Source organism: Rhinoderma darwinii, chromosome 8, assembly GCF_050947455.1.
Source record: "Rhinoderma darwinii isolate aRhiDar2 chromosome 8, aRhiDar2.hap1, whole genome shotgun sequence".
Lineage (NCBI taxonomy): Eukaryota > Metazoa > Chordata > Amphibia > Anura > Rhinodermatidae > Rhinoderma > Rhinoderma darwinii.
The window spans coordinates 98,725,305-98,740,067 of NC_134694.1; the positions used below are offsets into that span (position 1 = coordinate 98,725,305).

At 39.7% G+C, this 14,763-nt stretch overlaps 1 protein-coding gene across 2 annotated transcripts in view; it reads right to left on the reverse strand.

The window, feature by feature from the left end:
* PLS3 (plastin 3) overlaps window positions 1–14,763 on the reverse strand; it is a 62,928-nt gene that overhangs the window by 16,119 nt on the left and 32,046 nt on the right. For both annotated transcript variants that reach the window (XM_075835974.1, XM_075835976.1), the window contains exons 4-5: window positions 6,329–6,492; window positions 500–629 (exon numbers count right to left, since the gene is read on the reverse strand). In XM_075835974.1, the coding sequence (XP_075692089.1) occupies window positions 500–629; window positions 6,329–6,492 (294 nt within the window). The remainder of the gene's footprint in view (window positions 1–499; window positions 630–6,328; window positions 6,493–14,763) is intronic.

Below are 14,763 nucleotides of genomic sequence, written 5' to 3' on the forward strand. Positions count from 1 at the left end.
TCTGGTTATTTTAACACTCTGCTGATTCCTCCAGCGAATTACTTCCACTTTGGCTTTAGGCAGTGATAGTTTTAAACCTATATATGGGGTCTGTTTTTTGCTACACGTAGCTTAATAAAAATTGTAAATTAAAATAATTATTCCTTACTACGATTGGGTGGTCGGGAAAAAGGGTTCTGTTTGCCTGCAGGAATTCCTTCTATTGATGATATTTACTGTACCTGCCGACTACCCAGGGTCACAATTTGTTTTCTGCCTACATACACGGCACTTACAGAAATTATTTATAAAGGGATTTTAAAGGATTTCTTATAAATAAGGAAACTGAACCACTGATCTTCATTGCGGCAGCTCATGAAATCAGAATTACACATAGGCTTGGGTTCAGCTTGAGGGTTTTAAGAGTATACGATTAATTTTCCCAGCCTGTATATATTTTAGTGGCAATTCAGAGAGATTTTGGTTTGCGAATCAGACCATTCTCTTTCCACAAACATACCAGAATAGGAGTGCTGGGTGCCTTCACTAGACAGCTCGGAGGTGCCTCCGATGGCACAAATTCCCTCTTTGCGGTTGATTGCTTTCCGAAAGGTTTTGGCAATGTCACTGCTCTTCAACTCTTGTACAAGCTGCAGGGAAAAAAAAATAATAATAGATGAAAAGGACTGTACTTGAAGTTTTAAAAGGAAAGCAGTGTAGCATGATAGTGTGGACTAATGGATATTAAACAAACCACTGTATGACTTAAGGCCCCACTACTTATATCATCCAAAATGAAATTCATGGCTGTATAAACTCTGCAGCAAGAGAAAAGCCCAAAGCGTACAATCCCCAGCATGACCGTTACTTACCCTATAAACTCCAGAAACATTAGTAAAAGACAAAAAGTAAAAACAAGACGACAATCCAGAAATGCGATGTGCACGTCATTAAACAAAGATTTATCTTCCAACAATAGATATACGGTACATGCTTATTACAATGAATTTAGGTAAAGCCAGCTCCACTACATCTGTACTTATATACACAAACACTATACATAATTCAAAATGGAATACCGCTTTGAAGGTAAAGCAACAGGTAACGGTACAGCACTTTAACTTTGGCACAAAAAGAATAGGATGACGGCTGGGACATCATGCAGGAGTGCGATTGTCAAGTAAGTCTGAAGGCGTAGATGTTCCCGCAATAAATGGACAGGCTAAACATTTAGTGTCAGAAAGGACACACTTGGCATACGCTGGGTGAATAGGTGCCTATGGTTACGGTGGGTGAACGGGTGCATATGGTTACGCTGGGTGAATGGGTGCCTATGGTTACAGTTGCCATCAAAAAGTCAGAAGCCTCTTCAGAACCTGATCGACCCCATTGTAAGATAACGGATTTGATCAGGCACACTATTACTTCCATTACAAACGGAAGCCATAGCGAACACGTAAACAGGAGTATATTTTAATTTTTTTTTCCTTATGCTTCCCTGAAGACTACAATTAAAGTATACAGCAATATATTCCTCTCTGAAAACCAGCGTGTTCGGTGTTTGCTTTCACTCTAGGCTTAACCGGAGACAACAAGTAGCTCATTCCATAAGCATCGCAGGCAAAGCCCATACTGCGGTCAGCAAAAATACAATACCAGCCAAATATCACCGATGGCGGAAAGCGGCAACAAACCCTCTGAGCACTTTTGTTGCTCGTGTCCAAAGTCTTTGATCCCAGGAGGCTGAACACGATGGATTAGTTTACATGCCATATGTTCTGAAAAACTAATTCCGCAGGCTACATTTACCACCTGTAACAAAAGGGACCAGACTTCCCTTTTATTAAAGCTTCACACAAAAGGTTGTATTGGGGGACAGCGCCACACGTAGGAGCTTATTCGTGAATGACTATAAGTTAGTATTCACGGGGCTCCAGAGACGTGTTTTTCTCTACAGATTCATTTAAAAAAAAACTTGCAATTATTTTTCACCCCAATTTCACATTAAAGGGGTTCTTCGGGACTGTCCTTACAATAGGCAACCAATATTTTATTGGCAGAGGGGGGGGGGGGGTTCGACCTCCGTGACCATTACTAATCAGCACAATGACTGAGCCGCTGGGTACATGAGCACAGCGACTCGTCTGTATTAGGAGGGGTGTCTGGTATTGGCACATCTCCTATTCAAAATGCAGCGCTCACGTGTTTTTTTTAGATGCCCCTTTCTTTTAATGGTACATGCATTTCTTTAGGTGTTTTTACTAATCACTGCATTTACAGATGCGTGCTCTCTTACTTTCTCGCTAAATCCAACATAACCCGAGATGTATGGTGCGACATGTAAAAAACAAAACAAAACAAAACAAAAAAACACATACCTCCGGCAGATGCAATTCGTCACCCATAGACTTCCATTTAATAAAAGTATACATTTAACATATGCTTTTTTTACTGGATGGCAGGAGATTGTATTGAATCATAAGTTGTAGAACTTCACAAAATTCAAGAAAAATTAAAAGGGTGCATACTTGTGTAGAACACGCTGTTTTTCCCCTGAAATAAAGGCCATACTGCGTTTTGAAAAGAAGCCAGTGACCAAAATGCACCAGAAGGCCAGCAAAACACCAAACAAAAAAACATTATAGTGAAATATAAAATGCACTATAGACTCCGTGTTTGTTTTTTTTTGCTCCAGATATTAGCTGTGTGTGAAAGCACCCTTCCGCGAGGATCACACACAGTTTTTGAGCCAAAATAAAAAAAATAAAAAGGAGATACATCAGTCTTTTCTTTAGAACTCTCCTTCCTTTTGGATCCACTTCTGACTCTGGCTAAACGTCCGTGCCTGTTCCTGGCCTTAGGGTAGTCTGGCTCATGCTGTATTGTTTTTCTTTTATTTTTGCCTTCTTCTGGATCAATAGGGGGAAACAAAGTTCTTATATTTACCCCTCCCCTCCCCTGGTTTAACTTGGACATGTGTCTTCAATGGTACAAACTATATAACTGCAAACATCAAAGGATGTATATAGTTGTATTTGCATCCACACTAGGTTTTCCACGACAACATTGCACCTGACAAATCATAATGTTGCCATCGCAATTTCTCAGTAGTGCAGCCTCAGGCTTTTGGGCCTGTAAGGAAAAATTGATCATATCAGCATAAAAGTTAGGTATTAGAATATGGATTTCCTATTTTTAGTGTACACTAAAAGGGCATTTGTAAAACGCTCCTCTGATAGGTCCTTTTTAATAAAGTACCACTTTATCCTAGCTTTGTGTGCGCACAACAAACGGTGCGAAGCAGTGAAGAAATCCATTGTGACACACAATAGTGAAGACAATGCGGCGGACAAACCCTCCATTCAGTCACTGAGGTCTATAAGCAAGTCTTCACATCACATGCAATTTCACATGCTCCGTGACAAAACTCACAAGACAAGGGCTACAGACAATACCACAGGTGTTTGGGGTTTTTTTTGTCCCAGGGCCCGGGTAGCTTTAAATGAATGTAAAATGGGATATTCCACCCAGGACTAAATATGGTAAAAATGTATATGATGAAACAAAAAAAAAATAATAATAAACAAAAAAATCGGACTGGGTTCCTCAAGCAGATACTTTGTAGCGATTGTTCTCTTTCCGACGTTCCTTGAAGACGAAAAACGTGATTTATCCCAGGATCTTGAAGGAACAGTAAAAGGGGAGGTCCACCTTTTTTTGTTGTTCCAGTGCATATAAATTAAAAAATAGTCTCATTTAATCCATCGTTTATGCCTACAGCTCTTATGCCAACCTATGTGCCTCCATAGTAAAGACTACAAACAATGTCTGTATGGAAAGGAGCAGCACTGTAGGATCAGACTACACAGGGTGTGTTTGTAGTCTGTTACCATAGAGACACATAGGTCAGCAGAGGAACTGTAGAGCTAAAAAACAGTAGGATGTTATTAATTAAGAGGATTGTAAATTTTGCTTCATTTTACACTTTATGTTCATTGGATAAAGAGGACAAGAACTAAGATATATTAGGAAATAGCCATTTATTCAAAGCCCTGATGTGATAATTTAAGTGACTTCACTTTAGTGATTCTCATCCTGTATAAATACATTCTGGGTAGAAATGTACTTGAAAAAACAATTCCACCCTCAGAGTTTATTTTATTACACATACATTGTTACACGCCAGGACATGATTATATTGCCATTATATGATGCCGGGAACAGGGATGAGAACAAACTTTTATTCACGGTTATAAAAGAGAGGATGGTTGTTAACATTAAAATGACCCAGAATAAAACAATTACCCTATTTACCAGGGCAAAAAGCTTTGCATTTTGATCATTTAGATGCACTGTACTGGTTATTAATTTTTGTCAATGTCAATTTGACTCTTGACGACTATATAAACAGTTTTTCCAAGGTGTGCCGTCTATGGCTTGGTGTGATCATGAGGTCCTTGATAATATCCATTCATCTTGTTGCTGATCACCCATAGTTATCAATCTAAAGGAAAAACTCCAAAATGTAGTCACCAGTAACAAACTTCTAAGTACATGGGACACCTAGTCACTGGGTTTTTAAAGGGATCTCTTAAAAGGTTCTTTAAAATAATGTAGGATCACGAGAAACAAGAGTGCATTGACCTTTATAGGTTAGAAGTAACAGGTCTATACTGCTTTCCAAAAACTGCGCAGTACTTTTTCTGCTTCGCCCAACAGGTATTAAAATTACTCCTACTTACCTGCCACTATATAAAAATCGAACAAAAATTATTATTATTATTATAATGTTATACTAGGAGTTCAGTTATGCGCACTGCAGCGGACACATCCGTAAATGACAGACACAAAATGTACAACAGAAATAAGTGCTCAATGTGCAAAATAACACAAAAAGGTGAAAGTGATTACTATACGGGAGTCCCATAACTTACGGGGCAACCAAGAACTCAAACCCAAACGGAACAAACATCCAAAGAACATTAAAAATAAAATAAAAATGAAGCTGCAAGAAATAAAAAAATAAAAAAAAAAAAAAAAAAAAGCAGAAAAACAAATAGGGGGGAAGGGGGGGGGGTAATCAAAAAAAAATAATGTATAAACAATGCTATGATCACAACATATTATCTAAAGTCTATAACCCTACTGTTGAACCCATTTATTTGTAAGATTCATAACTCTTGCAACTCCTTGTTAAAGCATGGTCTATGGCTTTTGCTGGATAAAGATTTTGAAACTCCATCCCTATGCATTGTACTTTAAATTGCAGTGAATTTGCGGTGCGGAACTCCACCTAATGCTACATAGTGACACAGCCCAAAAATGCAGGTGGGCTCAATGGGTCTAAGGACTAGGCACCGGACAAGAGTAGAAGCAAGCACACTGCAAATTTTGTGCAATCCGACAGCATTGCAGCGCTCCCTCACAGATGCACTTTTAGGTATCTTTACCAGCAGGATGGTGCGATCACTTATGAGATCTCCATTAAGCCAAAAGCTGTGCCGGATGTGTGTATTAGTAGGTCTATTGCAAACATGATCTTCATAGGGTCAGATAGAAATGCTAAAACTCAATTGAAAAGCAATAAAAGATGATTCATGACAGGCAGTAACAGTATTTGCAATCACTTATACGATTCACACAACGAGAAGTCTGATCTGGACCATTAAAGGGGCTGGCCAGGATTAGAAAAACATGGCTGCCTCTGGTTGTGTGGGATATTGCAGCTTAACCCCATACACTTCACGGAAGCTTAGCTGCAATACCGGACAACCCATAGACTGGTGTGGCACTGTTTCTGCAAGAGGCAGCTATGTTTTTCTAATCCTGGACATCCCCTTTAACTACTTGGCATTGGCCCTGTTCGAATATAGAAAGAGTTAAAGCTTTGAGTGAACAATTTCCCAGCACAAACCTAAATACTTGGCCATCAGAGAGATCTCCTGCAAGGTTTACTAACCCAGAAAATAAACTCCAGGATGTACTAAGATTACCGGAGTACACATTACTAACACAGGTCAACGGTAACCACAACATAGGTCGACAATTCCTCACATAACAATGGCAAACTTCATTTTAGAGATCTTCTTAGGTAACACATGCGGTTATTGATGGTGGTGGTTGACCATGATTTGTTGCCTGGACCCTTTGTAGTCCGACAAATGCACGGCTAGCAAACAAATCCCACAAACACTGTAGGATAAAGCAGCAGAGACCTCCATCCTTGGTCAAATAAATAGAAGGAAGATGCAGAGCAAACAATGCTCTGTTTTCAAGCAAGTCTTCAAAAACACCGGGAAAAACAGCAGGTGACAATGAGAATACAATGTATGTAATCCGCCATACTCACAAAAACAAATTCTTCAAAGCAGATCTTCCCATCTTTATTCTTATCGCCTTCATTCATCAACTTCTGGATGATCTCTCGAACCTTGTATCCGGGAAGAGGAAGGTTGGCTTCCTTAAATAGATCATGGAGCTCATAATCTGATATGCATCCACTGCTGTCCAGATCTACAACCGGAACAAACAATACATGAGGATTTAAAAAAAATAAATTTAAAAAAAAAAAGACACTCCGTGACTGAAAGGTACAAGCCAATAGCGTTACGGTCCCAAAAACATACACAAAATTGTGGATATATATATATACATATATATATATATATATATATATATATATATATATATGAAAACAATGTCAATTATCAGATAATTGTGAAGATATTAGTCGAACCAACTTATGTTTTGCAACGCCCAGTCCGGGAGTTTTGTTGTGGGAGGCAACTTGTTCTGGTTTCTAAATTCTCTTACTGTCCTGCAACTATGTCCATTTCGCTTAAAAGTGTATCGGATACAACGGTCACGTAACAGCCGCACGTCACAAAAAAGATTGCGGTCAGTCGTAACTATTGCCAAACGACCCACAACTGATAATGGAAAGAGTATGTAGTCGAACCTAAGCATATAATGCAACTTACAAATCGGAAGTAACTTTTGGGGGCGCAACAACCTCCATGATAAACCTCATGCAAACAATCATATACATTTCACCTGTATTTGACGTGTGTCCCACTTATCAGCCTAGAAATTGCTCCTATTGCAGAAGTTGTCGCAAGAGGACACGTCATGCTCTAACCTTAGGCCCAGGCTACACAACGTCATTAGTCGCTGTGACGGCTGGCACACAACACTGTAATGTGGCTGTGACTGCACACCTGGTAATTCCAAAGAAGAGAAGGAAACCGCAGCACTCCAGTAGAAAAGTTTTTCTTTTATTCGCCAAAACATCAACTGCAACGTTTCAACCCTCACAGGGTCTTTATCATGCTTGATAAAGAACTTGTGAGGGTTAAAACGTTGCAGGTGATGTTTCGGTGACTAAAATAAGAACTTTTCTACTGGAGTGCTGCGGTTTCCTTCTCTTCTTTGGATTTGCTATTTCCCTTCGACCAGTTTACTTACTGCGAGCACCCCCCTGAAGTTGGGATACATATATGATCCATATGGTCTGGCTGTTGGTTGTACTGCTCATATCTACTTTCTTTGCACACCTGATAATGTCACACGTTTATGATGGGCTACTATAAATCTGAATTTCTGAGCCGTAACACACTTGCATGGTACAGTTGTCATCTGTATAGGAACTACGTGTATATCAGTTAGGCCTCCTTCAGGCTGCCGTATTTGGTCCGTGTTATACAGACTGTGTTTGGCGGTATTTCTCAGACCGACCACAGTTCAGGGAGTTGGGCTCCTAGCATCATAATGATCTATGATGCTTGGAGTCCCTGCCTCCCCACGGGAATACTGTCCCATACTGTATCATGTTTTCAGTACGGGACAGTATTCCCGTGGGGAGGCAGGGACTCACAGCATCATAGATAATTATTCTAGGAGCCCGACTCCCTGAACTGTGGCCGGTCCGGAAAATACTGCCGAGACACAGTCCATATATCACGGACCGAACACAGCCATCTGAATGAAGCCATATGCTGATAAACTAGCAATTCAAACTATACATATACACCAAAGGTGGACACAGCTAATGCACCAAGAGACCCAGGATCAAGTGAAGATTATGTCCCTCTAGGACAAACTTGACACAAATGTTTTTAAACACAAATGAAGTATACGTCCCCTGTTAATGGTTTTCCTGGGCGCACCACACGTCGAATAGAAAGGAGGGTTACAGCACTTCTACCGTGAGCAACTTCCATATATACACAATAGCTGGCATTGTTGCCGCGTCCACAATCCCAAAGAACCATATTTTACGATCCGGGGTGCGACCGCAATGGTATTTTATGACAAAAACAAGACTCGTCAACTTGAACATAGTGACTGGGACCACCGAGCAAAACTGGGTTAGTACAAAAATAGACTACATAATTCACAATAAAAGTCAAAAATGTCGACTAAGGTGCATTCGGATATTTCAGTCAGTTGTGCAGTTTCTGCCCACGCGTTCGTATGTTCCAGTCGATTGTGCAGCTTGTTTTTCAGAGGTTTCTAAACACGCAAGATAAGTAATGCGCTGCCAGTTTTTCAGAGAGCCGTGCGACTTTTCCAACATAGAGCCCTTTCTGGTGGACACCCACGACTCACAGTTGTTGTAAATACACTTCCGAGAATATCCACAAGAACATTGGTGATGGGCGATCCAACGCAGAGAGTGATGGCAGTTTTCACAGACCTGATTGTTTGCAGTAATTAGCGCGGTTTCATTAATCCGATGACATCGGTTTTATTACTACCAGATTTAATAGGCTGGAGCGTCTTCTCAAAGAAGAAATGTTGATCCATTTTAATTTAAGGGCAACAAAAAAAAATTGCAATTACTGGGGAGATTGATCAAGCTCTCATAGTATGAACGTCCTTTGTTGCCAATAGCAACCAATCAGAGCTCAGCTTTCATTTTACCTGAGGGGGGGGGGGGGGTGTGTGTGTGTATATATATATATATATATATATATATATATATATATATATATTTAATCTGTGGGGTTGCTATGGGCAACAAAGGACATTCTTACTATAAGAGCCGTGTGATGAATCTCCCCCAATGTCACTGAGGAAATAGGGGGACACGATCTTCACTTGGTCGGAAATTTGCTACTGGCGCCTACATTTAGCGGTTTTCTATGGATATCTATGAAATTTGTAACTGATCGGCCAAAAATAAGGAGAAAAAGAAACAAATTGGCAACTGGAGGGGGGTTGAATGGGCTCCAAAAGTCTAAAGTATTTTGCCGTGTGTGTGTAGAGAATATTTATAGACAAAAACAAAATTTAATCTGAAGCCTGTGAATGGGTCCACGATAGTTTGTTTATACTAATCTCTTCAATACTCCGTAACTAAATATTTCTCAAGACCCCCGAACGTCTTGGAGGATGGAGGGATTACACGGGGTCACTCATGTACCTTCCTGAATGCAAACACATGTTCTTCGTCTGGAAAAATCTCATCCTTTACAGTGGAAATAATCGAGACGCCCAGTCTATCCTCAGTGTCAAATACTGGGCACTGTGCTCATGTGATTACATCTTTTAGAACAGACAGGGTTAAAGAAAAGTCAAACTAGCCTGAAGGGGACTGTGACTTCGACTACACAATCCAGTTACAGGTGGTATTAGAGGAAAACGGTGCCATGGCTCCGCTTCCTCCAAATATGTACTAGAAATAGGCTGAAACAACAGGATGTGAGAAAAAGTTCCATAAAAAGATGTTCCTCCTGTGGCTCAATCCGCAATGTGCAGAACACATTATGTAAATAAATAAGATTACAAAAATGTAGTAATGTATTTTCCAGGGAATGAGTCACTGGCCCTACAAACGTCTTTGTTAAATGGTTATTTAGCGAAGGTGATGTTCTCATTAGAGGTCTGGATGTTCAACCTGCCGTGAACACTCAAAGCATTAAACATTTATGGTCTCCAATGCAAAATAATCACATAGGTCTCCGACTGCGCTATCCTTGTTTGCAAATACTACATATGTAATGCAAAATCCCCAGTAGAACATCTTTCCCATTATAGATTTGTCAACAATTACGTGACAACTTTAACTAAACTGCGTTAAGAAATCATTTTGGACATGTACATCATTGCCTATCGACACTGAAAAGTTAACACGATAAGGCCCTATTCACACAAACGTATTTCACGTCCGTGTGTTGTCTATTTAAATAAAAGGACAACACACTGACCAATGCAATTCAATGGCGCTATTCACATAACAGCGTGTGTCCGTTGCGAGAAATTCACTGAATATCCTATTCTGGCCCGTTTTTTTGGATGAGTGAAAAACACGGACAGCACAAGGACGACATCTGTGTGCTGCATGGAAATTAGTCATGGAAAATCTGCAGCATTTCGGTCCAGGGTGAATCCAGCCTCGAAATAAAGAGCCCAACTTTTGAGACCCTGGGCTCTTACTCATAGCAATGGATTTATTATACAATCTACGTACACATCCAAGAATAAGATTCAAGGGGGAAATTTTTTTTAAAAATGAAATAAAAAACACCCCACTGCAGCCATGCCCTGTGGGGTACCCTTCTAAAAAGATATTTCTTCCCATGGAGGAGGAAAAGGAAAAATTCATTTAAAAAATCCAAAAACTTTTGAACACAGCCTTGTAAGGAATAAAATATTAACGTCTTCCAGCAGAAAAAAAGTTCCAGTAAAATCCAGAAACTATAAAGGTTTAGGAGATGCCACATAGATATAGGACAGAAAATTCCTGCAGCTGCAGAGTTCCTTCCTTCAGTCGTTCTTGGAACACTCCTGTTTCTTAAAGGCACGGTGCCATTTTGAGGATTGCTAACAGACCACTAGAGCGCTAATCCAGATGGCAGGAACTGAACAGAAGCACTTGGATGATCACTGAAATTCTTCATTGCTCAGGGAGGGAACGTTTGTACTTTGAGACACAAGTGTTGCTCAGTTTACTGAATCCTTCATGATCTCTAAAAAGTGAGAACCAGATACATCAGTATTAATTGGGGTTGTTGAGGGGGCAGGATATAGTAATATTGTATAATAATTTATAGCTTCCGCAATGAACAGATGAATATTGCCAAGAAAAGACAAAAAGTGGCTCTTAAACTATGAAAGGGCTTGACCGCTGAAGATTATTCAGACATTGGATTCTGCAGTCATATTTCGCATGGAAACCGGCTCAGTCCTTCACGGTAAAACATTAAAAGACACCATGAACATGAGGATTTAAGAGAAATAGAACTCAGCAACAGGTAAATACTAGATGCCTTAGGCTCTGAAACTCTTAAAAGGGGTTGTCAAATTTAGAAATCTCATTTTGAGACACCCTAATAAGGAATTCTGGGTTAATAAAAGGAAGGGGGTCTACCCTCATCTATCAGCCCGAGTGAAGAGTGGTTACAAGAGCATCTCTCGCCCTGGAGGACCCAGCGCATCTGTGCATTATAAGGAAAATCCATTGATCAATGCAAACTGTGTAATGCTCCATTTTTCCTGTGATTGCTATACAGGGGAATTAGACACTTGCTGCCAAATTACATAGTTGATCGGGTTTAAAAAAAAAAAAAGACAGATCAAGCAAGTCCAAACTATAATCCTGCCGTGTTGAATAAGAGGAAGGCTAGAACTCGTATGAGACATATGCCAATTGCTTCCAGACTCCAAATCTGGCAAATTAAACCTCTGGTTCAACATCCCATGTCTAGAATCTGGTACTCATAACTTGTAATATTCTATCTTTCAAGAAAGGCATCCAGGTCCCTCTTGAACTGGTTCAGTGAATCATAAATCACAAAATCCTGTGGCAGAGAGTTCCATAGTCTTCCAGCTCTTACAGTAAAGAATCCCGACTGGATATGGTTTCAGACCTTTGTTTATAAAGCGCATTAGAAATATTTCTGTACTGTATATATGGACTTTGTAATTAGATCACCCCTATGTCGTCTTTTTTTTTTTAAACTCAATAACCCAAATTTTCGATAACCTTTCTTGGTACGGCAATAAACCCATTCCCTAGATTACCTTGGTTGCACTCCTCTGGACCCGATCTAGTTCAGCTATGTCCTTCTTATACACAGGATTCTCCCACAGTTTACAGCTGATTTGCTGGGGGTCCTAGCAGTAGGACACTGATCAGCTTATCATTAGAAAAGCATTCTAACAGAAAAGGACTTAGAGCGAGGGACGCTCTTTGTAACCAATCTTTGCTGTGACTAATAGGTAAGTTTCCGGGACATGACAACCCTTTACATTATGTTTTATGCCTAGAATATGACTTCAATAATCTAATGACCTTTAGTAGTGCCAGATCTTTGGAAGTTAAAGTTAAAGAATCATTTTAGTTAAAGGGGTTGTCTCATCAGGCAAACAGCCGATTTTGCCAGAGGAAGCCTTCTCAGGCCAGACATATAAACTTAGTATTACAGGATGGCCATTCAGATGAAAGGCCATACATGTAATACAGAGCGGCTCCCCATCCTGTCTCAGAGAGGAGACCAGAACAAGGAATCCAGAGTATGAAATCCGTAAGCCCTAGTAGGACATATGGACAGGGGTGTCTCCGTAAGACATCCCCTTTAAAGAGGAGCGGTCAGTTCTCTAGACATGGTATTTTATGATAAATACAAGTATTTACTAAAACGGACAATTCTTGAGCATCTTTTCTTAGACCTCTGAGTTGTGTCTCCTCTTTTTATTCCTCCTAGAAATGTATGAGTAAATTGACAACTGGGTGTTACAATTCCCTTTATTTAAGGGGTGTGTCACTCCACACTGCCAAGGTCAGCACTAATTGGACAGTGTAGGGACACACCTTTAACTGGTAACACCCAGTTGTCAATGTATGAATACATTTCTATGAGGAATAACAGAGGAACGGCACAATGCAGAGTTCTAAGAAAAGATGCTCCAAAATTGTTTTATTTTGGAGAATACAAGTATGTACTAAAACAGACAAGTCAGGGGAGGCGACAGGTCCTCTTTAAGTGAAGTAGTCGTGGATCAATATGTTAATACTCCGTATTGGCTGAACAACGGCCTTCTTTGCAGGGGTGTCTCTAGTTTCTGAAATCGGGAGCTATTGAGGGAGGGGAGGGTAATCTTCAGTGACCAGTCAAGAAAATGACATTTTTAGATGTTTGCAGGATATGGATTTCAAATGTTAGAAATAAATAGAAGTGACATTTCTATATAAGGGAACATTCTTGATGGATCCCAATGAACGCTAGCAAGAATTGTGGTGGAACTATTGAATTAACATTCTGCCAAAAATAAACTGAGTATTTTGGTGCCTTGATAGGACAGATACTTGCTGTTCTTTATTCCTTTTTGAGTCATAGACCATGAAACCGCTTGCATATGTTTTCGTTTATATTGTATTTGTCTCGCATTACACCCTTACTTTGTCTGAGGACAATGAGGCAGCCTAAATATTGTTTGTGCAGTAAAGGGGTTTCCTATACACAAGCATGCTACAGCAACTTTGATTCCTTCATTGACTTTATATACAGGAAATTACAGAATTGTTACTAAGTGACTCACCCGAAAGGACAAATCTGCCGAAAACCTGCTCAGAATAGAAGTTATGGTCATATAAAGAATGAAAGGCAATGAAGCCACCAGGTGTTTGTTTTTTCACAAAAGGGGAATTTAAAAGTCAGATTTCCATACAAGGTAAGGTTTGAGGACATAAATTACCAACATATCCCCCAATCAATAAAGTTTTAGTTATGATGCCTACATATGAAAAAGATTCGGATGCAATTTCATGTGTCCAAGAAGGGAATTGTCTGATCAGGACCATAATGGGGCAAAATCAATTTAAAGAGGATCTGTCACTAGTTTATTAATTCCCTATCTCCTAACTAATCCAATAGGCGCTATGATGCCGATAACTAGTGTGAATTCCTTTTCAAAAACTATTTGCAAAGTTATGAGAATTTTTCTAAATATGCTAATTTGGCTATAGTTGCCAAATGGGAGGTTACTCGTTCTTTTCACCCTGGGCAGTGTAATGTTTTCTGTATGACCCTGTCCAATCAGCGTCATAAACTTCTCTTCACAGCCCATTGTGATCTCAGCTTCAATCACACTGTGTTGTCACTTTCGGCCGCAGTTCCTTCATCTTCCTGAAGGAGCGCTGAGTCGCTGTGTTGAAGGACCTGCGGCCGGAAGTGACAACAGTGATTGGACAGCATCATACAGAAAACATTACACCACCCAGAGTGAAAAGAAAAAGTAACCTCCCATTTAGCAAGTATAGCCAAATTAGCGTAGTTAGAAAAATGTTCAGAACTTTGCAAATAATAAACGTTTTTGAAAAAAACAAAAACCACACTATAGTTATCAGCATCATAACGCCTATTAGATAAGTTAGGAGATAGGGAATTGATAAACCGGAGACAGATGTTCTTCAACCCCTTCCCGGCGCAGCCATTTTTTGGATTTTCACTTTTGGTTTTTTCCTCCCCACCTTCCAAAAGCCATAACTCTTAATTTTTCCATCAATATTAGCGTACAAGGGAATGTTTTTTGTGGGACGATTTCTAGCTTTTCACAGGACCATTTTTTGTACGATATAATGTAGTGGGAAACTAGAAAAAAAAAATAGATGTGGGGTGGTCTAGGAAAAAAAAACAGATTCCTCAACCTTTTGGGTGGTTTTGTTTTTACGGCGTTCACCGTACGGTAAAAACGGCATGTTAACATTCTGCGGGTCAATACGATTACAGTGATACCAAATTTATATAGTTTTCTTTATGTTTTACTACTTTTACAAGGAAA